Source organism: Typopeltis vanoorti, chromosome 9, assembly GCF_054136105.1.
Source record: "Typopeltis vanoorti isolate ZY-2024b chromosome 9, IOZ_Tvanoo_1.0, whole genome shotgun sequence".
In the NCBI taxonomy this organism is placed as follows: domain Eukaryota; kingdom Metazoa; phylum Arthropoda; class Arachnida; order Uropygi; family Thelyphonidae; genus Typopeltis; species Typopeltis vanoorti.
In genome coordinates this window covers 113,698,296-113,724,247 of record NC_143557.1, presented here as the reverse complement: position 1 = coordinate 113,724,247, position 25,952 = coordinate 113,698,296, and the positions used below count along the sequence as shown (strand labels likewise).

The following is a 25,952-nucleotide window of genomic DNA, read 5'->3' as shown; positions in this document are numbered from 1 at the left end:
GTCGCAATAAGAAAATCTGTCATTTCTGGCACAAAACTAGGTGCCAAATTATCATTGTACTCAAGAGATGCTTTATTAGAAAAATCCGAATGACCACTCGTAATCTGGATGGAAGAATTAACTCAAAGAAGAATTCCCATAAGTGGTAATTAAACAAAAAGCTCTTCAGTTATATGAACAGATGAAGCAACTGTAGCCATCTACTTCCGCTTCCCAGGCTGATAAAGAATTTTCGGCTAGCAAAGGATGGATAACTGGGGTTTTAAAAAGGAATGCACTTCATAACGTGAAGATTACAGGCAAGGTTGAAGCAGCAGTAAAAATTTTCAAGAGAAGTTAGCCAGAATTATTGAAGATGGTGGATATTGTCCCGATCAAGTGTTTAATGCTGACGAAACAGGATTGTTTTGGAAGAAAATGCCTAGTCAAACTTACATCGCAAAATCTGAGAAAAAAGCAAATGGGTTTAAAGCAAGCAAAGATCGAGTAATAACGTTGTTACTTTGTAGCAATGCATCAGGGGATTGAATGTTGAAACTCATCCTAGTAAATCGATCTCTAAGACCACGTGCTCTAAAAGGCAAAGATCTAAAACAGCTGCCGCTACATTGGATGGCTAATACAAGAGCCTGGATAACAACTGTGTGACAACTGAATGGTTCAATAATTGTTTTTTTACCAGCAGTGGAAACATATATGAAGCAAAAAACTCTTGATTTTAAAGTTTCATTAATTGTTGGCAATGCACCAAGTCATCTGCATTTAGAACATCCAAATGCGAAGGTAGTGTTTTTTTCCACCCAATACAACAAGCATTATTCAATCATTAGTTCAAGGTATAATTGCTACTTTTAAAAAAATATTATGTTAAGCACACATTTCAATTTATATTGGATAAACTAGAAAATTAATCATTAACAGTATCTGACGTTTGGAAAAAATTTTCTATTTTGGACTGCTTAAATCATGTTGCATCTGCTATCACCGAAATAAGACCACAAACTTTAAATGCCTGCTGGAAAGCAGCCTAGCCTGGATGTGTTGCAAACAATGCAACCATTCAAATCTATTGTACGTTATCAGCCGAGATCATTATTTTGGCACAAGAAATTGGTGGAGAAGGTTTGGATACATTTAGCCAGAATGATGTAGATGAATTGCTTGTGGATAATGCCTTAAGTGACGATGATATTATTGGATAGTGATTACCTTTAGATATTGTCGAAGATCAAGAAAATGATAGTGAAGCAAAAGGAAAACCTGTCCCTCTCACTGCAAATATAATTCGAGGTCTTGAATTGTGCAATAAATTGGAAAATCATTTTCTTGTTAATGACACAAATTCTGAACGAGCCTTTAAATTCCAACATGAGCTGAAGAACTGTATGTCTGGATATTGCGAGCTGTATAAAAAATTAGTGAAATCATCATTGCAAAGTTGAATCACTGATTACATTGTCAGAGGAAAATAATCAGCACAGAACGAGGGTGAAGCTAATTCTGTGTGTGATGAACCATTGCCTTTACCATACAGATCTGATGCGCTGACTATCTCTTCTGGTAAGGAAAGTGATTTTGCACCAGTTCGCAAACGTTGCCGAATATTGTCTAATAGCGACGATAATTCTGATGATAAAACGTAAAAAAAAAATTGTTACTTTTCAATAAAATTAAACGAATAAAGCTTTAAAACAAACTTAAGCATTCTTATTTTCCTGAATTTTTATAAACTTTTTAATGCGATTTTAGGTTTATTTTAATTCATTGCTTCAGTTTTATGCGGTTTTAGAAAATTATGGAACATATCCCTGCATAAAAAGAGACCTGACTGTACATTATTCCCAAGGGAAAGAGATAAGGATATTTATTTATTACTTTTTAATTAGACTGTTGAGAGGTGGTTACAGGGGTGACACTGGGGAGTTCTTTCGCTTGGTTGAACAGCGGGAAGGAGTGATGACAAGAGGCCATCTCTGGAAGTTACGAAAGGAAACTGTGAGCAAGAGGGTGTGGAGTGGTTTCTTTGCATGGTGGGTGGTTGAACCATAGAATGCATTGCCTGATGAAGTGGTGAGAGCCAGAATGGTCAATGAGTTTAAGGAGTGGTATGATAGACTTTGTGTTTCTTAGGGGGAGGGACCTCCCCTCGATGAGTCTTGATAGACTTTGTGTTTCTTAGAAAGGACCTCCCACGATGAGTCTTTTTACTCCATCAAGGCCTGAATAATAATAATAATTATTATTATTTTTTAATATTTTTTACATAATCTAGAAACCCTGCTCTAGAGAGCAAACATGGAACTTTTTGCAAGCCACTTGCCTCTAAATAAGTGGGGAAGGCAGTTATCTTGCACAATGCAATAAAATTCATCTGCCATCTAAAGAAAATCCCAAACATCCTACCCATGAAAGGATTCAAATCTACAGCCAGTCAGTTGAAAAGCAGGTACATTAAACTCTTGGTTAACAAGGCTAACAAATGAGACATTCATTTGTCTCATCCTTAATTCTAGGTCAGGATAAAGACAGCTTTTGTGTGAAAGCTCACATATTTTCACTTTTTTTTTCTGCTGAAAATCTAAGTCCATCATTGAGTGCCATGAACTCAGATGATCAACTGTTTGTCTTTCAATGAACCTTGTGTTACAGAAATGAGAAAAAAATTACAAAATGATCGATACAAAAAAAAAAAAAAATTGCAATGCATATATTGGATGAAGTTATTCTGTTATAAAGTTAATGTTAAAAAAAAAAAGCACTACACTTAAGACTTATTCCATTGGACATAATTCTCTTGGCAGAATGGCTGAAAAGTATGGTTTTCACATAGAAGGCTCAACTAAAGAAAGCTTATAATTTAAAAAAATAAAAGTGCCCTAAGACACCACGGTTATTTAAGATCTTTTAATATATCTCCTGTTTGATCCATAATCTTTTTCCATGTACATGTTTCAGGAATGTATCTCTGGTGGATGTTTTTAATATCAAAGCAGTCTAATATCAAATAGTTTCTATGGAAGTCACGGGTGAGTGATGGAAAAAATTTCATTTCTTTCTAGAGACCATAGAAGAAGAAATGCCCATTTTCTCCAAGATCTTACAGAGACAACTAGTAAGAGCAATAGGATAGTTTTGACCCTTTTCCAGGTTTCAGAATGCAAATAAAAATCACCTTTTGCCACAAATTCCAAAATTGCACCTCTACAAGATGGGAGATGCTTTATCATCTCAAATGCATATTATTAATTAGGTCTTATGGCACTTGAACAGGAAAGTAATACTACTTTCAGCTCTCATTTGTATGATTCTACACATTTGAAGTGTAATTAAGCTGCTCTTTATCTGGGTATTGCAAATTCAGGAGGACATATAAAGCAGTAGCTGATGTAGCAAAACCTTCACCTATGGTGTCTATAACTGCCTTTGGAACAACATCAGTGAATGGTGTACATTATATTTACGCTTTATTATTATTATTATTATTATTAGCAGTAGTAGTAGAAAACCTCCACAGAGTAATTGACTCATTGCAGGAAGTTCTCCATCACACACAGAGCTCATCATACCATGACTTGAATGTATTCACCATCTCCACAACTCTCCACACAAAAAAACCTACTTTAACTCCCTTGCTCACATGCTCCTTATACAGCTTCCAAGGATGACCTCTTGTTCTTCCCCTGTATCTATCCATTCCATTAAAAATCTGATCCACATTAATCAGATAATGACCCATTACAGACTTGTAAGTCTTGATCATGCTCTCTGTCCCACCATCCTTCCGTCCACTAGACTTGGCAATTTGCATTCCCTTAATCTACCTTCATACTCTACATTCTAGAGACAAGAAACCAGCTTAGTCAATTGTCTCTGAACCCGCTCCCTTGCAGAGTAATCCATGCAGTCTGATCAAAGCCTTATACAAAGGAATCATAACATTCTTACTCCTACATGTCAGTGTTCTCTGCATTATTCCCATAATGTGCTGTCCTCAATTTTTAGCAAAATGTCACTGAAATTTCAAGTCCTTATCCACCAACACCCTCAGATCTCTCATCACCTCTAAGATATCCCTACCAATCTTATACTCTGAATTCCATATGTGCATCCCAAACTTTAAAACCTTACACTTTACTATCTTGAACTGGCAGTTTAATTCATTTGCCTATTCAGAAAGTTTATTCAGGTCCCTTCTAATATCGTTTACAAGCAAATTAAATAGCAATGGACCTAAAACAGATCCCTGGAGAACACCACTGGGAACCTTTCTCTGCTGGGATATCGCTCTCCTATACACAACTTGCTGCTACCTATGAGACAGTCAATCTCCAATCCAATGCACTAATCTAATGTCCAACCCCACTCCAATTTAATTACCAGCTTGTCATGTGGCAAATCTATCAAAAACTTGAGCAAAATCCAAATATATCACTGTATTGTATGCCCACACTTCACAGAACTGATCTTGGCAATGTGCCAAGAATAGTCAATTCATGCTGAAGGGGAGAAAGAAATAAAGGATGCATGAACTGGTCAACAACAAGTGAAATCACGTACTTTATACGTAAAACACGTAATTCTGTTGTACAAAGCAATGTACAAGCAAAATAGTTACCACTTTAAGAACTAGAATTTTCATAAAAGTAAAGCTAATTTTCTGACATATAATAATAAACACTCATCCCACGAAATGCATTGATTACCATAATATCGGAAAGGATTCTCCTTCTTCTGACATGTGCAGAAGTGTCAAAGGGCCTTGCACCTGTGGGCGTACAGTATATACTTCCCCTTTATCCAGTCCACTCGTCACCTTGATACAATAAATGAGTAGATTGCTAACACACGACCTTACTTAAGCAAACCCATGCTGTCCATCAAAAAGAATATTGTTGTTGTCATCAACCCAATTCTGAATTCTGGTTCTCACTAGCCTCTCTAACACCTTTACATCAACTCCAGAAAAACAGATTGGGCTCTAATTCCAACCCTTAGTCTTATCATCCCTTTATGAAGCAGAACAATTTTGCCCTCTTTCCACACCTTTGGAACTTCAGTAAGTCTAAGGCTCAAGTTAAACAGACAAGTTAGAACTGTTGTTAACTCTCTGGAACATTCCCTCAAGATACACATTTATTGACATCAAGTTTACTCAAATCCTCATATACCATCTACTCACTCACCATCAGTAATTCCTCCTCCTTCCCGTTGCTCTCAAGTTCCGCATGATGTTACTTTCACAAGATGAAATATCTATGAACTGCTTATTTAGCATCTCTACTAATGCAACAGTTATTATTCTACCATTCTCTCCAACCAGTATCATCCTTCCATAATAATTCTTTCTTCTATTGGCCACATATCGAAAAATTCCATAGGATTACTTTTGGCCTCATTAGCTACCCTTATGCTGCCTCCATAACACCTTCTTCAAAACTTATGCTTCACTTTTCATTCATCCATTTCATACCCACCTTATTCAACCTCTTAACTTTTGGAATGCATTCAGTTATTGTTGATGCCAGACAGTTCCTGAACAGGTCCCAAGCAGCATTGATCTCCTTTCTTTCCAATTTTATATTCCATGAAACTGTCTCCTCAGCTTTTCATAACCACCAGTCTTACATTTCCACACACACATATACCCCTTTCTCAGAGAAGTCCTCATATGACTGGCCACCACTCAAGTAATCATCTTATGGGCACTCTCATACTGTCTAAGGTAATTGTCTCAAAAACTCAAGAAATTCATTCTCTTTGCTCCCAAATGTTGTCTCTTCATTCCAGTCTATATTACCATAATTAAAATCACCCATAATGGATTCACCCTTTTCTTAGTAGCTAGATTGATTTATCTACATATTTCCTTCTCACTCCCTCCACATTATCGAGTCTATAGCAACACCCAATTAGATATTTCATTCTGTTCACCTCCACCTCACACTGTACTGCTTCAAAACCACTGCCACTGTTTTATTCCTGCCAGAATGTCATCCTCATTTAACCATATCTCACTTGCAACAATTTTTTGGGAATATACTCTACTAATGGTACAATTTCATTTCCTTAATTTCAGACTTCTGGCATTTGTAATCATACATACTAGCTTATTTCAGGTTCTATAATTCTCCCCTCAGACATATCCCCGATTTCCCTGTTTGTCCTGTGTTCCTTCTCTCTGATTCTCTTCACTCATGCCACTCACCTCTGCATTCACAAGCTCTCCTACTGTTCCATGTTCCAGCTGTCACACCAAATCCATTAAATGTAGCCTATCTGTTTTATACAGCTCCATTCATCTCTAAAATTCATCCCACACATTCACAAAATGAACTACTTTCTCTTCACTCATCTCAGCTAGCATCCCATTCATGATCCTTGCTTACTGTCTCATTGCAACACTATCATGCATGGGCAACATGCTGACTACCTTTCCTACCACACTGTTATCTTTTACTGTCCTCAGAATCCTCCTGATATCCATTCTTACATTCTTCTTGTTGCCATCCAGATCATTTGTGCCTACCACCGCCACCACAAATTATCTTGCTCGCTTCTTCTTCATATCTAATGCTTCAATCCCTCTGCTCAATCTATCCCTCCTAGAAAGCAAATCTTATACATCTTCTCATTTACCACATCTCTAAGAACTGAATAATCCCCGTGACCACGTATGGGGATTATTCAGTTCTTATTCGCATACGCTATCTCTCGAATCATCGGACGCCTCTTTCATGCTTCATTCCTTTATTCCGACCTTCCTCTCTTCCATACATACCTATTAATCTCCTCATTTCACTCTTCAATTGCCTCATCTCTTGCCAACTCTGCTTTCATATCATGAGTTTACTCTCTCTCTCTCTCTCTATGCTCTTTGCTATCTCTACCAAGTCAATCGAACTTTCATTCTTGTTACCTATCATGCTCGTTATCCTATAATCCATCAGTTTAGCTTTCGCATACGCTATCTTACCACTACTTTCAATCACCTCATTTATACTCTAACATTTCTTCCATCATCGTTTAAACCTAGGGCTCTCTTCACTCCAATACTTTCAGTTTCAGTTTTCAGCACTAACTTTAGCTACTTTATTTTCTCACTTCTGACAAGTCTTGCATTTCTGGTTCATAAAACATGTATGATACACTCTCTTCACTGTCACTCTCATATCACAACCTATTTTTTTCTCTTGGCAATAAATAATACATAGCACCTCCCCCCCCCCCCAAACACACTACATTTTATAAAATTCTCCATGTCAAATACCCTGCACAATGATGTCTTTGCAGCCACTGTTCTTGTTTGCACTGTTGCTATGAATAACACAATTTATCTATCATTACATGGTATAAATATATCAAAAAAATAAAACGCTCAACTATACAGACATACATAAGGATACTACAATCAGTAATTATCAAAATATCCTTAAGTCAACATTAAAAAAAAAATGGCTTATATGTGAGCTCACGATCACATGGTCAGTCCAATACATGCCACCTGCCATCTGATTCAATTTATTTTCCACATTTTATTCCATAACACTTTTGTGATGGTTATACCAGTTATAGATGATGTAAATTCAATCCAAAATTTCTTTTGGTTCTGATATTTCATATAATTTGTTTTACCTGTAAATAGTTAAAAACTACGGCATGGAGATATTCTATAAAATTATACCTATAATCTCTCTTGATCTTTTATTGTTACTTTGGATTTGGGGTTCCATGTTTTGGATACTCCGAAATCAAGATTATGTTTTTGGTGGTTAAATTTTACAAAGTTCTGAAAAGTTATTCCTATTACTGGTCAATTTATCTACTGTGGCATCCATGAAAAAAAAAACAATGTTTCCCCTGATAAGCTTAGAAAGAAAGCAGAGGAAAGCGACTGCCTCCTCTATTTCATGTAGTACTATTGTAATTATCCCGTAACCCCCCCCCCCCAGGATATATATATCAGGATTTTTGATGATGATGATGAGACTGTTTTCATACATGTTCTCTTCAATTTCCTAGATAAAAAGTAGAAGGATGACAAAGGAGCATATTGCAAGATCTATTGCAGAACATGTGATGGATATAGGTATTCATATGAAAGAAAGTAATGCCTCCATTATTTATGGTAGAGAAAGAGAGAGAAACATTATCATCAAGCACTGTTCAACAATTTGACCTCTCCCATTGTGTTGGCACTGCCTCATAGAGTGAAGTCCATTAAGTTGCCAACTAGAAGTGTGAAGAGAAGCAGTTGCACATAAAATCATCAGTCTGAGCTAATCGGAACTTAACAGCAAACATACAAAAATTAGTTAACAAGCAATCTCTCACAGCCTCCATAATGTTAATTTGGACATGAAAAAATGGAGTTTAGTTAGATCAAATCATCAAGGAGAGAAATTCCTTTATAGATAGGTCCATCTCTAGTTCAATTATTAGGAATACTTATAAAACATAATACTTATAGAATAAGCTGGATATTCATTAGAGGAAAAGGTACCAGAGACCAGATCTTGCATTTCTCAGACACCTTACTGAGAAATCAAGAAAATTCAATAGCTTTGCTTACTTGACTACACCAAAGTCTTCAACTGAGTAAATTAGAAATTATTTCTCATGTCAATTTTCAAGTCTGGCTTTCACTAGCATCTTATCTACTTAATAGTCAACTTTACAACAATAACCAAATTGCAATGTGAATTACTAACACATTATCAGATTGGTTCTGTTTACAAAAAGGAATAAGGTAAGAATGAATACTATCTCCTGGACACTGATTTCTATGGTGAGGAAATCAAGAATTCTCTGGATGAATGGAATAGAGGCATATTGATAATTGGTTCAAGAACTGATAACTTAAGATATGCTGACAACATAGTGCTAACAACAGAAAACAAACAGGACTCCTTGGCATAACATACATAATCATCAGCTTTGTTTTACTGATTGACATCAGTAAAACAAAACTGATAATCCCCTAAAGGAATCATAATGGAAATAATTCAAGACTGCTTACTAACATAGATAAAGCTAATCAGTTTATCTATCTGTGATCATTGTTCTCTGCCAACAGAATCTACAATGACTCAGTTCATCAAGATCTAAAAGAATAGAAAAATACCTATCAACACATATCAGACTTGTCAGATCCTTGGTCTTCTTTCTGGTACTTTATAACTCAGAGTCTTGGACAATGAACAAGGCAATTAAGAAGAGACCCATCATTTGAATGGGGCCTGTAAAAGGATGCTTTGAGTTCCTTGGACAGAGAAAAGAATCAACTCAAGTATCAGAGATCAATTAAATCTTGAAATGAGTCTCTACTACATGGTGGAGAGAAGAAACCTCAGATATATGGCACATCTCAAGAAGAAAGGGTAAGAACATTGCAAACTCTTCATGCAAGGCAAGATACCAGGAGTTCAAAGAAGAGATAGGCCCAAAGAAGATGGCCATATCAAATTTTTGCCTCTTGCTGGATTAAGGTCGGAAGATGCACTTAAAATGACAGAAGACAGATGAAAAATACTACATCAGGTTACAGGTCCTCAGCCATGGGGAAAAGAGTGGGCTAAAGGATAGACAATCATGGTTAATAAAGTTAGATAAACCTACTTTTGCAACCAACATGGAATTTTTCAAGTTAATTCAGGTCTCCAAGGGTGGTGGTCTTGCTCAAAGCAATGAAATAAATAAATAAATGCATCTACCACTGTTATATGGTAGATGAATTTATATTTAGCATCATATACATCAACCAAAACAAATTTTTGAAAAGATGGTAATCAGAAACTCACCTCAATTTGGCGAATTAATAAAGGAAGAGTTTTACGGAATCTATCTGCTAAATCTACAGCATCCAAAATTTGTAAACGCTCTGTATGAGAGGCTCTTATTATGGCAGCACACACATCAGGAAGACTTTGCACTGGCAATGAGTTTAAAAGTCTCTGCAACATAAAATGGGAGGGGGATTACAGAATGTTTCTAAGTGTTTATTTAGAAAGATAATACAGCATATTATGTTTAATATATATTTTAAATTTATTAAATAAATTATAACTTTAATAAATGAAAGTTATATTATTGAAATATGCAGAATATTTACACTTCTTAAGTTTCATCAAACACAAATATTGTACACATTTATCTGTTATATAAAGTTAGATATTTACTAACTGACAGATTAAAATGTTTACCCAACTGCAATGTGAATAAACATTTTGATTAACAGAAAATTAAGTTTTCAGTATGTGATCAAAGGATAAAATCCAAAAACTTGAATTTTCTTGGTTTAAGTGGCTAAAAAATTTTAATGAATTTCCAAAACAACTTTTTTTTTCCTCACTTTAATAGAATGGGATTTTCAACCATGTAATGCTTAAAAAATAATAATAAAATATAAATAATGTTAAAATGTTTAAAAATAATGATAAATAATAAAAAAATAAATCTTCACTGTCAGCAGCCTCTATCTTTTGTAGTTTGAGAAAAAATATTATGTCCCATTTTTTTTTTTTGAAAGTTACTATTGCCTCCTATTAGGAAACGATAATAATTGCAATCTCATATTAGGAGTTTATGCTCCTAACAGCATGGCAGACACTTCATTCCGTAAAAATTACACTGCAGGTTCTACATTTCTTATGGAATAAAAGACTAAAAAAATAAATAAAATATAAGCTGAACTGAAGAAAAAAAGAAATTCAACCTTAAAAACACTGCCAAACATTTTCTTATGACTTCCACACAGAAAGGCTTTTGGTAGACATCTGATAGCATATTCATGCCATGGGTAGGCTAAGGATTTTTTCTATATATATATTTTATTTATTTATTTTACAGTTTGGAAACCCTGCTCTAGAGACCAAATATGGAATATTTTCAAGCAACGTTAGACCTCCAATAAGCAGGGTAGTGGTTCTTATACTGGACAATGTAATTCATCTCCCACCTAAAGATAATAATCACAAATATTCATGCCATTTGGTAAGATTTGAATGCCAGCCAGTTAGTTGAGAGTGGATACACTTAACACTTGCTCAACCAGACTGGTAAACTAGAAACTGTTTAGAGTTTCTATTGCTTCGTAGTAGGAAGAACCTTCCACCTCCTTATTAGACCAACCTCTCATGAATGAATTATCGAAAAATCCCTCCTCTTTGCTGTCTACTTTCAAACTGTTCACTTTGAAGTGCACTTACCTCTTTGTAATAAGATGCATTCACTTAAAGGGTTTGGCAGCTGGAAGCAGGGCAAGTATGATTTTATTATGCAGAAGAAAAATTCGTTTGCATGGCAAGTAAAGAAAAAAATATAAATAAATAAGTATGCTAACACCTTTTGTTCTACTAAAGGGAATTGGTGAAGCTGTTTTAGCCCTAACTTTTGGAGATAGGGAGCAGTTCCCAATCAGAGATAGCTGGCCCAAGTCTATCACTAATTATGCATGGCATCTGATGCAGCAAGACAAGTGAATGGCCAAATTTCAATAAACTGCTGCTATCTTATAGCAACTTCATAAATTAATTTGGTATTGCAACAATGTAGAAGTTTCGGTCAACATTATTTTTTAAGAATGCTAAATCATACTACCTTATATTCATCTTAAAACATAATATAGATGTATTATTGTGAGCCACTGCATTAATAATGTTTTAAAATAATTTTTAGAAAGCACATACTGACTGTGATATTGAAATAGTGGATTTTGAAGTTTTTTCCTTATTATATCAATCCCACCCTTAAGAGATTGTGGGTATGTCAGGAGAGAGAGAGAGAGAGAGAGAGCCTAGGAATATTTTTATTAAACAATTAGAGGTAGAAATCCTGAGGAATGCAAGAAGGATACCCTCAAGAGAAATTAGATGGATGAAAGAGGAAAAGTCAGCAGGGACAATAATTTTATTTATTTTTTTTCAATAAGAAAAAAAGCTAGACTTTTTTGTGAAAAATAAGCAATTTATGCTTTCATTGATAACGTATAGAAAAGGCTCTGGTATTGGCAGTACACAAGATACTAAGTAGTGAAAGCAATTCAAAATTTTAGGAAAACAAAACAGATGAGTCTTTACGAGGGTGGTCTGAAAAGTTCTCAGCCTAACAATGAAAAAACGAATTTATTATTTCAAAATTATTCTTATTTTTCAACATAATCTCCCTCAAGACTAATACATTTATTCCAGCAATGCTCCAGCACCATTATCCCATCCCTATAATGGTTCTCAGTAAGATCTGCAAAATACCCCTCCACAGCTGCAATCACCTCTTGATTCGAAGAAAAAAAGCTGACCAGCAAAGGAACAGTTTTAGTTATGGGAAGAGATAGAAGTCAGGGGGAGCCAAATCTGGGGAATAGGGTGGATGTTCCAACAATTCATAGTGCAGATCCCTTAATTTTCCCACTGCCAAAACACCTTTGTGGGCTGATGAAAGATGAGTTGTTTCTTCTGCAAATTGAGTCTTTTCTCACAAAATTGTTCGTCTAGTCTGGTTAAAAGATCGGAATAATATTCCCCATTTACCATTTTCAAGATAATTAATAAACAAAATGCCTTTAGCATCCCAAAACACCAATGCCATGACCTTGACCTTTCCTGCTGATGGAAACGACTTTGTCTTCTTTGGCGCTGAACAACCAGCCTCTGTCTACTGTTTTGACTGCTGTTTGGATTCTGGTGTGTAATGGTGAATCCAAGTCTCATCCACAGTAATAAATCAATGCACAAAATCAGTTTTATGCTTGTTAAAATGCTCCAAGAAATATTCAGAGATTTTCATGTGAGTGCATTTTTGATCTGCTGTGAGCAAGCGCGGCACCCATCTTGCACAAAGCTTTTTCATTTGCAATTCTTCATACAAAATATCCTACACGCTCTTTTGAAATGCCTATAGTCTCAGCAATTTCATGTACTTTGACTCGCCGGTCATCCAATATCATATCATGCCCTTGATCAATGATTTCTGGTATTGTTACACTTTTTGGATGCCCTTCACATGGATCATCTTCAAGGCTGGTACAGCCACGTTTAAACTCGACAGTCCATTTCTTAATTGTCGAAAACGAAGGAGAAGAGTGCCCATTTTATGAACTTCGAATGAATTTCTTTTGGCGTTAAACCTTCTTTTACAAAGAATTTTATAACTGCACGATACTCAATTTTATCCATTTCAAGGGATACAGACAGCCTTCAGACAGCTATATAAAACAAACTACTTGATAGAATGACTTGCAATTTCACATGGATGCTCATGACAGATGTACCAACTTAGAAAAAAAAAAAAACTTGCCAACAGTGTTGCCATCTATGGCAGAGGCCGAGAACGTTTCAGACCACCTTGTATTTTTGAGATAAGTGTTTAATTTTAGTAAATATTTGCAATATTACAAATCATTATTGGTGGTATTTTTCACTGTTGTTAAGTGTGTTTGTATGCTTGTAACTATTATTATGCAATATTGTTTCAAAAGTGTTTTACATTAATGCCACTGACATGCATGAGAAAAATGGCAGCCAAGACTTCATACAACATCAATATGCAGGATTTAATATGTTTTTAAATATGTTCATTGCCAAGACTGAATGGTTTGTGATATGAGAGTGAAAGTGGAGAGAACAAGTGCATGTCAGAAATGTTTTGTGAATGAGTGCAAGAAATGCAATCATGGTGAAAGCAGGAGAATGAAGTAGTTGATATGGATGTAAGATGGGATTGTGGAAGTGTTGCAGAAAATGTAGGCTGTTGGAAGTGGATGAACGTAATAACCTGAATGATAATGTAGGTAGCAATGCAGAGAGAAATAGCATTCTTACAAAGACTCCTCCACAGGACAAAATGTGAGCTTAAGAAATTGGAGAAACAATTGGAACATGGTACAGCAAGAGGGAGAATGAAAAAAAAGGAAAAGAGAAAAAGTATAAATGTATGAGAAACTGGAAGTAAAGGGAAAGTACTGTATGTAGATTTAAGAGGTGCACTTAACGAGAAAGTGAAGAAAGCATGTTTCCTCAGCGCTAAGATCAAAGATGTTAGTGAAACTGTTAGTTTGCAGAAAGGAGAAGCGAAAGACTTGAATGTTTTGGCATGCACAAATGATTTGAAAGGCAAGAAATATACAATGAGAGAGAGAGATTATGAAACAGTGGTTGAAAAAAGCAAAAGTGAAGAGTAAGAAAGTAAAGACTGTGAGTCTGCTCACATCATACCGAGTCTGCCTCAGTATGATATGACAGAATTGAGAAGAAGGGATATGATTACTAATGAATCAATGAGAAGAATTGTGTAGGATGAATGGTGTGCACAGTTTATAGATGTATGGAGTGAATTTGATGGATGAAAGGACTTACACATGCCTGATGGACTACATTTGAATGATTTCAAGTTAGATATTTGGAGAAAGTGTTTAGTGAAAGTTTGGAAATGCAAAACCAGGAAAACCAGACACATTGGGGATGGGGGGGATAAAATCAATAATATATTTGGCCACTTCTGAGACAAATGAGATGTGAATGCAGAATTGACATGAACAGCTGGATGCAGTTTCCCAGGTTTTGAATAAGAATGAGCTGGTAATGACATTATGCAAGGGTAACTGTGAGCCCAAGGGGATGTTGAAATGCATGTATAGAAATGTCAGAAGTATAAGAAATAAACAAGAGGAGTTTTTGGCATCGGTTGGCTCAACTTGTCCAAAAATGATCAGCATCAGTGAGACCTGGTTGACAGAGAATGATGTAGTTACAGGAATAGAAAGTAAGGGATAATGTCTTCTCAGAGATGATAAATGGATCGGATTAGAGAAGGAGATGCACTAATGATAGCTGAAGAACTTCAACTAACAAAAATAGAAGATAAGGAATCTTTAAAGGTATGTGGGCATAACTATAAAGCAACAAAGTTTCATACTGAAAATAACAGAATATCAGTGCATAGAAACAACAAGGAATACATACAACATTCAGTTTACTGAATAAAAATGGTTGCTGAATTCTAGATTTTAATATTAATAAAGTTATTAAAACTATTTTAGGTGTTTACATAAAATGAAACTCTCACCAAACTTTTTTTTTTGGGGGGGGTGGGGGAGAGAGAGAGACACAATTGTTACAATTTGGATTGGCTGATGTAAAAGGGCTTCATAACTTGCACTGAAAAAGGCAGTCTCATATTTAAAGCTGCTTCAATGGAGAAGATGAGCTTCATCGCGCAGGATAACCTTTCGCCCATCGAACATTGGTTCGATGGGCAAAAGGATTTATATAGATGAATAACACCATTAAGCTTGAGCTGCAAAAAAAAGAAACAACCATGGAGGGAATTTAAAGAGAAAGGTGATTAACAGGCACATGAATGGTATAAAGGGTAACAAGTGTGGTAAGAAAAGCAAAAAAGGATTACGAAAGAAAATTGACCATGCAGGCTAAAGAGAATCCTAAACAGTTTTTTCGATATGTTGCATGTAAAAGAAAAAATGTATATGGCAGAATGATTTTAAAGAATGCCGATGGTAGGGAGGTAACCGAATCAGTTGATATAGTTGAATTACTGAGCGAGCACTTTGCAAGAATATATCATCCAGGTGGTGACATTGCAGAAATGAATGAACTAATAGATTATACGGGAATTGTGGTGAATGAAGTCGAGGTGAGCAGTCTATTGCAAAACCTCAATGTCAATACAACTGTGAGATTGGATGGTATACCAGCTTGTGTCGTAAGTGAAGCGGCTAAAGAATTGTCAGTACTCTTGACCATTTTGTTTAATTTGAGTCTCGGGTCTGGGTTAGTCCTGAGGGAGTGGAAAGAGGGGAAAATAGTTCCACTGCATAAAGGAGGTTCCAAGACTGCTGTAGTAAATTACCTACCGATTAGCATATCAGGAATCGTTGTCAAGGTCTTGGAGAAATTAGTCAAGAGAAGAATACAAGATTGGATAGATGAAAATGGGATAATGTATGGGGGACAACATGGTTTTGTGAAGGGTAGATCATGCCACAGTAACTTGCTCATGTTTTATAACACAATGACGGCTGAACTGGATATGAGAAATGGGTTTACAGTGATTCTACTGGACCTTGCCAAGGCCTTTGACAGGATACCACATGAAACTCTAATCAGTAAACTGGAGCAGATGGGGATGGATATAGGGTTGGTGAGATGGATAGGAGGGTGGTTGATGGAGAGATACCAGAGAGTGGTTTATTCAGGAGTGGAGTTCGAAAGACGGCTTGTGACTAGTGGTGTGCCGCAGGGTTCTGTTCTTGGACCACTACTTTTCAATTTGTTCATTAACGATATAGGAAAGAATCTGAGAGGAAGTGTTTGCTGATGATGCAAAATTGTTTAGAGCAATTGTGAGTGCACAGGATGTCAAAATTTTTCAGGATGATTTGGATAGTTTGGAGGACTGGGCTAGGGAAAATGGATGTCAATTTAATGTGGCAAAGTGTAAGGTTATGCATTTTGGAGTGAAAAGATTAGCAGCAATATATCACATTGGTGGAACCGTACTCCAGGAGATTGATGAGGCCAGGGATTTGGGAGTGTTGGTGGATAGGGAGTTGAAGTTTAGGGGGCACACTGCAAATGTGGCTAAATCAGCTCATCAAATCACTTGGTTGCTGAAAAATACTTTAACAAGCAGAGACAAACAAGTTATTGTTCCTCTATATCGAGCCTTGATAAGACCCCATCTAGACTACTATGCCCAGATATGGGCACCAGGGTTCTTGATGGGATATGAGGTGGAGAGCATCCAGAGACGAGTGACCAAGATGATAGCAGGTCTGTGGAATGAACCTTATGAAAACAGGTTGAAGATTTGTGGGTTGCAAAAATTGGTTGATAGGCAGAAGAGGGGTGATATGATTGAGACATTCAAATTACTGAAGGGCCTCTATAAGTTTAATCCAGAAGATATTTTTGAGAATAGGACTGGTGGTGGGAGGAATAGGGGCCATACATGGAAGCTGGGCAAGAATGTGGTTAGCAAGGGTGTTAGAGTTAGGTTTTTTACTTGGAGAGTGGTTAATGAGTGGAATAAGCTGCCAGAGTCTGTTGTGGGTGCTATGACCGTGAATGAGTTCAAGGCGAGGTATGATAGATACCGTGTGAATGTCGAATAGCTGTTCTTGACATGATGTTTGGGCCTCCCTCGATGAGTCTGTCGATGCCTTGGAGTTGCCCGAAATAATAATAATAATATGTTTGGTATCAATAATATGCTGTGCTAGGCCAGTCTTTTCAGTTTTCATATATTCAATGTAATACTGATGTTCATTAATTTTTTTTTAACATAACAGCCTGTCTGCCCAAAATATGTCAAATATATTTTGACATTCACAAGGGATGTAGTAAACACCAGCTAAAGATAGAGGTGACAATTTGTCTTTTGTAGATGGTAACAGATCAGAAATTTAGTGATAGGAATAACATGTAGGATTAAAGTGCTGCTTCAGAATTATATCAATAGGTTGATAGATAGATATCAGAAATCTTAGCTCCAGAGATAGCCGATAGCTAACAACATAAGGCTTGACACCACTAATTTCCTTTCTAAATCTTTGCCTCCTAAAAGAAATCTATCATTCTGCCAGCTCAAACCTTTAGATTATGATCCCACTAAATCATAAATAAATAAATTAAAAAAAAAAAAAAAAAAAACATATTCAAAATTTTTTCCTAGCCTCACAAAATAACTTTAACCCCTTCATTTGCCATCACCTCCCCCCAAAATATATGGTTTACCTAAAATTCATAAGCCAATTCCCATTTAAGACTAATAGTAGATACTACTGATTCTACCTGCTATAAATTATCCCAACTGTTAGCAAAATCTTTTGCCCCCCCCCCTACTAGTTATACTACATCATACATAAACTCTATCCACTGTAAAAGTTCTACTGAAAATCTAATTTAAAATCTAATTGTTAATAATACAGATATCCTAGTGAGCTTTGACATCACCTCACAGGTCACCAACATTCCCTTAAATGACACCTTATTTCTTTCCTCTTGATATCACAGACCTCTTTTCGTTCGTTATCCATTCCAATTATTTCTCAAGGAAGAACAAAATTTACAAACAGATACAAGGATACCTCTATGAGGTTTCTCCTCTCACCTGCCCCTTGCCAATTTTTTTATGGATAATTTTGAAAAACAAGTTCTTGACTCAGTCCCTCTCAAATCTTCTATCTGGTTAAGATATGTAGATGATGTGTTTTCTATTTGGTCTCATGGTCCTTTCCTCTGTCACTTAATAGTCTTCACTTGATAATTTCTTGATAAGTGGAGGTATCCTGTAAAAGACAGTCTATCTTCCTCTCACATTCAGCATTATCCATTACCACTACAGATTTTTCTTTATTCACTACAAAATAGACATATGATTCTTTTGTTTTAATGAAAGCAGTGCATGAAATAACCAGATAAATTACACGGATGTAATTTACTTTTAAAGAGAGAAGTGGCAACTTCAAATAATGGAAAGGAATCAAGGCAAATAAGGACAACTAGTGTTATGCCCCAAGGCTCTGTACAAGGGCCACTACTTTAATTGGTATATTAATAATATATAGCAAAAGATTTAAGTGGGGGGGGGGGGGATATTCAGTTTTGCCAGTGATACAAAACTGGAGAGGACAAATTGATAAAGGTGATGCAGATATCCTACAGGATGATTTAAATAAACTGGCAGCATGGGTTGTCAATTTAATTTTGCGAAATGAGAAGTTCAGGATGAAAAGATTGCATACTTTGTATCATATTGATGGTACTGGATTATAGGAAGTTGGCAAGGCTAGGATAGAGATTTGAAGTTCAGAGGACATACTGCAAGGGTTGGCAAAATAGCTCAGGGGATTATTTGGATGTTGAAGGACACATTGATAAGTAAAGATAGAGAGGTTATTATCTCTCTTTATAAGGCTATGATCTTAGCCACATCTTCACTACTCTGCACTGATTTGGTCACCTGGATTTCTTACAGATCGGTGGTGGTGATGGAGGAGAGGATTCAGAGATGAGTGACCCAGCTGGTGACAAGTCCGTAGAATGCTTCCTATGAGGACAGAGTGTGTGTAGGGAATGTACGGTTTGGTTGACAGTAGGAAGGAGAGGGGACATGACAGAAATCCATAAGTTACTAAGATTCTATAAGCTACTAAGGTTTCTATAAGATTGATATAAAGAAATTTTTCAATACATAAGTAGTAAGGTGAGAACAAGGAGTCACCCCTGGATGTTGTGTAAGAGTGTGGTTAGTAAAGGTATGCAGACTAGGTTATTTTGTTTGCAGAGATTGGTGAATGAGTGGAATGAATTGTCACAGGAAGTTGTGAAAGTGAGTGTCCTGACAGTGAATGAGTTTAAGTAGAGGTATGATAGGTACTGTGTGAATAATGGTTAGTGCAGGTCAGTCATGATGAGTCTTTTGACTTCAAAGAGCTACCCATATTATAATAATAATAATAAAAATAACATCATGCCTTGGAAGTTTATACTTTTGGATAAGAAGTATATGGCTGTCAGTTGGAGTCTGTCTTAAAAATGAATATCTCTCAAGTTTCTGGAATATTAATTCATTTATACTTGTTGGGGTTTGGGGACTGCTGCTGAATCCACAAATAGTCTCTCAGGCTTATAATAACTTCTATGCAGTACATCCAATTCTCCATTTACAAGGTAGATTGGTTCCAGAAAAAATCATGTAAATGAAAACTGTGTAAAAAAGAGTACAGTGAATATGAAAAAATAGAAGAATGGTTCCATATGGGAAAACCCGATAGGAACAATAAGTTATTTTCAAACAAAACATATATACACACACATATATATATGCATCTGAAAAGGTCCAAATACACCTGCGCATATGGTTATTAGTTAAATTTTATTCGCCGTCACTTTTTGAGAGTAGCTGCATTCTTTGTGTGAGACTGGAATTAAATCACTTCCATCACTTGAAACACTTTGGTCATCCTGTTCATGGTGCAATGCCGAAACGATTTCTTCAGTAAAAGGAACTAAATTAACACTAATTTCCAATAATTCTGAAGGTTGATTTTTTATACCACAAACTCTATAATTAATACATTTTTGAAAATTATGGAGACAACTACCGTGTTTGAATAAAAACTTTAGTTTAATATAACTAAAATCTACATTCGATGTGTCAACCTTTATGACAAGTTCATCTTCTGGAGCATACACACTATACACAGAAAACAAGCTACACTACAATCAAACTGGTTTGTTAAAGTTACTGACCAACTGCTACAACAATTGTTGGCCTGACCTCTGGTGGAAAAAAAAAAAATTATACATCTTTTTATACATCGCTAGAGTCCTATTATTAGTGTTATCTGTTGGTTGTAGAAATACATTGGGTGCAACAACAAGTCTATGTATCTATCTATATACATATATTAACATCATGATTATACATGTACATTCCAGCCAATTGGTATTGGAATGGTTTCTAATACTAGCTGAAGATTGGCTAGAGCCCTGACTTATGCTGGATATTATATATTAGGTAGGCTGAATGTGTGCCATCCAGATGCTTGGAATTTTCATGCCATCTTTGTTGTTGATATTTGGGTGGTTTTTCAGGATTGTGCAGGCTTCCTTAAATTTCCTTTCATACCAGGTTTTTGTATGGTGTAAAGAGCGGGTGTTTTTCCAGTTGATTTGGTGTAAGGTGTTGAGCACGTGATCTGAGAGGCCTGCTTCACCATAATGGTTATATTTAATGTGTCTTATGTGTTCTTTCTTACGTATAGGGATTATCCGTCATGTTTCACCAATGTACGGTAAGTTACAGATGCAGTGGATGCAATAGACTCCAGGATGTGCCAATGGGAGGAGAAGATCCTTAGAGCTGAATATGGTTTTAAGTTTAGTGGGTGGCTTAAAGGTGGCATAGAGGTTATAATATTGTAGGATTCTGTTGATTTATTTCTGATAACCCTTTAATGTATGGGATGGCTATGGTTTTATTGTAATCTAGATTCGTTTTTCATGACTTATTTTTCACGGTATTAACAACACCACAAACACTTTTAACAACAAAGATGTTTTATTAACGCTTATATTTCGCTGATTTTCAACTCAGCATCATCAGAGCACAACACACATGCAAGCGCGACAGTGAGTGAGTGAAACAATATAATTGCAAAAGACAAAAGATCTAAAGTCCTATTTTTTGGCGCCCTCTAACGAGAAAAAAAAAAAACAGCAGTTATCTTTTTCTTAGGATAACCGTCTCCCAGATTTTTGGCAAATTAATGCAACCATATTTGTTAAGGTTGGGAGAATTCTTCAAAGCCATTGCAGACTCAAAAAATAATCTTTCAGATCTATAACGACTCCTAAATAGCACATTCGTTTTCCTCCATCTAATCCTGTGTGAAAGAGCGTCCAAAGCATGCTCTGCCAGTCCCGACTTGCCATAGTAATAGTAGTGAATGTATCTTTCATGTTCTCCCAGGCGGATGTTCACTGATCTTTCTGTTTGCCCATAATAGGCCAAATCAGTCACACGGAATTCATACACTCCTGGGTGTGCTAAAGGATGAAGTTTATCCTTAGGCAAGTGGATCAGAGTTGCCAGCTTGACATGAGGTTTGAAAGTGGTGCGAAGGCCATGTTTCAACAATACTTTGGCTATCTTTTCCAATGTACCTCTGATATAGGGAATAGAAATGGTCATGTTGTATTCTTGTGTATTAGGGGAGGGCAGAGTAATGGGCTTATGTAGTATTTTATCTATTTTATAGAGATTGTAGCCGTTGGCTAAGAACGTATGGCGCAGGTATTGGAGTTCAGTGGTCAGAGCTGTATCGTTAGAACAAATGGCTCTGGCTCTGTGTGTAAGTGTTTTTAAAATGCCGTACTATTGGACTGGATAATGATGTGATTGTTTATGTAGGTATCTTCCTGTGTGTGTGTAGGCTTTCTGTAAATAGAAAAAGATAGTGAACCATCTGAAAGGCGGGTGACTAATGTGTCAAGAAATGGTAAACAGTTATTTGATTCTTTTTCTACCGTGAAGCGAATTTTGGGGTGTTGGCTGTTTAGGTAGGTGACAAAAGTATCCAAAGTGTCTTGTCTATGGGGTCAGATGGCAAACACATCATCTACATAGCGTAACCACACTTGTGGCTTGTATGTAGCTGCGGTAAGTACTTTGTTTTCAAAGTGTTCCATGTAAAAATTTGCTAACGGGGGAGAGAGGGGGGAACCCATAGCAGTACCATTAATCTGTTTGTAGAAGTTCCTCCCCCATGTAAAGTAACCTACATTCATGGTAAATTGAAATAATTCAAAAATATCTGGGAGGAATTTATACTTGATTAAATCAAGAGTGTCTATAAGTGGTACATTGGTAAATAAGGAGGCGACATCGAAACTAACCATTATGTCTGAATCTTTTAGGATTAGATTTTTAACCAGTGTTTTGAAATGGATTGAATTTTTTACAAAAGTAGAGGAGTTGCCAGTAAGGTGGGCTAGTGACCTGGCTAAATGCCGGGCCAGTTTATATGTGGGACTATCTATGCTATCAATTATGGGGCGTAGGGGAATATTAGTTTTGTGGATTTTTGGTAATCCATAAATACGGGGTGGTTTAACATGAATTGGTTTTATTTTCCTGTTGATTTCTTTGGGCCATGATGTCACTTTTTTCAGTAATTTTCAGACTTTTTTCTTTTGAGACATCGTAGGGTCTCGATGTATAATTTGATGGCCCCAAAGAAATCATCAGGAAAATAAAACCAATTCATGTTAAACCACCCCGTATTTATGGATTACCAAAAATCCACAAAACTAATATTCCCTACATAAAAAGATACCTACATAAACAATAACATCATCATCCAGTCCAACAGTACGGCATTTTAAAAACACTTACACACAGAGCCAGAGCCATTTGTTCTAGCGATACAGCTCTAACCACTGAACTCCAATACCTGCGCCATACGTTCTTCGCCAACGGCTACAATCTCTACAAAATAGATAAAATATTACACAGGCCCATTACTCTGCCCTCCCCTAATACACAAGAATACGACATGACCATTTCTATTCCCTATATCAGAGATACATCAGAAAAGATAGCCAAAGTATTGTTGAAACATGGCCTTCGCACACTTTCAAACCTCATGTCAAGCTGGCAACTCTGATCCGCTCGCCTAAGGATAAACTTCACCCTTTAGCACACCCAGAAGTGTATGAATTCCGTGTGACTGTGATTTGGCCTATTATGGGCAAACAGGAAGATCAGTGAACATCTGCCTGGAAGAACATGAAAGATACATTCGCTACTATTACTATGGCAAGTCGGGACTGGCAGAGCATGCTTTGGACACTCTTTCACACAGGATTAGATGGAGGAAAACGAATGTGCTATTTAGGAGTCGTTATAGATCTGAAAGATTATTTTTTGAGTCAGCAATGGCTTTGAAGAATTCTCCCAACCTTAACAAATATGGTTGCATTAATTTGCCAAAAATTTGGGAGACGGTTATCCTAAGAAAAAGATAACTGTTTTTTTTTTTCTCGTTAGAGGGCGCCAAAAAATAAGACTTTAGATCTTTTGCCTTTTGCAATTATATTGTTGCACCCACTCACTGTTGCGTTTACATGTGTGTTGTGCTCTGATGATGCTGAGTTGAAAATCAGCGAAATATAAGCGTTAATAAAACATCATTGTTGTTAAAAGTGTTTGTGGTGTTGTTAATACCGTGAAATATAAGTGATGAATAACCATCAACACCTAAGCTTATCTGTTAGATAGATTCGTTTTTGTTGTTTTATAGAGTATTTTATTAATAGTATTTTTGTTATAGCCATTATTTATGAATGTGTCGCGGATGATTTTTAGTTCTTGTTTCAGAGCTTGTTGGTTAGATCAAATTGTTGTAGCTCTGTTTTTAAGGGTGTTAATGACTCTATATTTTTGTGATGGGTGGTGGTATGAATTAGCATGTATGTATTGGCCTGTGTGTGTCGGTTTTCAGTAGACCGTGAAGGATAGACTGCCTGAAGGAAGACGTCTGACTAGTGTGTCTAGCAACGGGTTTTGATTTTCGATTTCGATGGTAAATTGTATGCGTTCGTGTTGTTTGTTCAGGTAGCTAAGGAATGTGCTTAGTGTTTATCACCCATGCAGCCAGATAGCAAAAACATCATCAACGTATCTTAGCCAGACTATTGGTCTTAGCGTGGCGGAATCAAGAGCCCTCTGCTCAAAAGTTTCCATGGTAGAAGTTAGCGATTGGGTGTGTGTGTGGGGGGGGGGGGATAGTGGTGAGCCCATGGCTGTACTTTCTTTTTGTAGGTAGAATTTGTTTTGTCACATGAAGTAACTGGACTATAGTATGTGGGCAAAGTGGGCCGTAATGTCGGGCAGAAATTTGTTTGTAATAGGAGAATTGTGTCATTGATGGGGATATTTGTGAAAAGGGCAGAAATGAAACTGACTAATAAGTCATCTTTGTCGAGGGTTATGTTTTTAATTTTGTTTATAAAGTGTTGTGTGTTCTTTATGTAGGAAGGGGAATGACCTACCAACTCCTTGAGTATTGACGCTAATTTCTTGGCTAAGTGATACTTAGGGCTGTCTATTCCTTCCAAAATTGGTCGAAGCGGCGCATTTTGTTTGTGTATTTTCGGGACCCATATATTCTGGGGGGGGGGTTTGAGTTTTTTAACCGTGTCCGGTGGCCAAGAAGTGACGGACTTGAGTAGTTTCTCTGTTTTATCCTTTATCCTGTTTGTTGGGTTATAATTTACCAGCTTATATGTGTTGTTATCAGCTATCTTATATGTGTTGTTATCTAGTTGATTCTTCTGAAGTATGTATGTTGACCTGTCAAGGATGACAGTGGCATTGCCTTATCCGATTTCGTTATTTAATTAGAAATTTAAGGAAGCCTGCGCAATCCTGATAAACCAACCAAATATCAACAACAAAGATGGCATGAAAATTCCAAGCATCTGGATGGCACACATTCAGCCTACCTAATATATAATATTCAGCATAAGTCAGGACTCTAGCCAATCTTCAGCTAGTATTAGAAACCATTCCATACCAATTGGCTGGAATGTACATGTATAATCATAATGTTAATATATGCATATAGATAGATACATAGACTTGTTGTTGCGCCCAATGTATTTCTACAACCAACGGATAACACTAATAATAAGACTCTAGCGTTGATGTATATATATTTTTTTTTTCACCAGAGGTCAGACCAACAATTGTTATAGCAGTTGGTCAGTAACTTTAACAAACCAGTTTGATTGTAGTGTAGCTTGTTTTCTGTGTATAGTGTGTACGCTCCAGAAGATGACCTTGAAATAAAGGTCGAAACGTCGAATGTAGATTTCAGTTATATTAAACTAAAGTTTTTATTCAAACACGGTAGTTGTCTCCATAATTTTCAAAAATGTATTCGGATCACCGTGTAAGCTTAAAAGAAAGGTCTATAATTAATCATTGAGATCTTGTTTTGACTAGATTTTTATATAATTCTTCATGACCTCAGTTCACATTTAAACTGTCCAAGCTCGTTAGTATTTGGATCACATCTAAGAAAATGACTTTAACATTTACTAGACATGACATTTGAAGCCATTCTTTAATTAAACCTGCTGTGAGTAGAATCTCTTCATCATTACTTTTTTCTTTTTCATCAAGATTCTTAAGGACAGCTTCTATTATTTAGTCATCATTAACAGCCTTGTCAACCATCAATTCTTCAATATCTACTAACGAAAATCATCAAATCCTTCTCTGCCAACTGCATGTGCAAATCTGATGATATTGAGATATTCAGTTGTATACAAAGATAAGGGGTTTTTCTTTTTCACACATTCTGGCCAATAGCTTTCCAGCATGCATTTAAAGTTGATGGCTTCAATTCTGATAACACCAACTTAGCA

The 25,952-nt window shown here is 36.3% G+C and overlaps 1 protein-coding gene across 3 annotated transcripts in view; it reads right to left on the bottom strand.

Moving 5' to 3' along the window:
- Positions 1-25,952, bottom strand: part of LOC150103434 (lon protease homolog 2, peroxisomal-like) — a 641,828-nt gene that overhangs the window by 481,052 nt on the left and 134,824 nt on the right. For all 3 annotated transcript variants that reach the window (XM_090397545.1, XM_090397547.1, XM_090397544.1), the window contains exon 5: positions 9,798-9,950. In XM_090397545.1, coding sequence (XP_090253671.1) covers positions 9,798-9,950 — 153 coding nt within the window. The remainder of the gene's footprint in view (positions 1-9,797; positions 9,951-25,952) is intronic.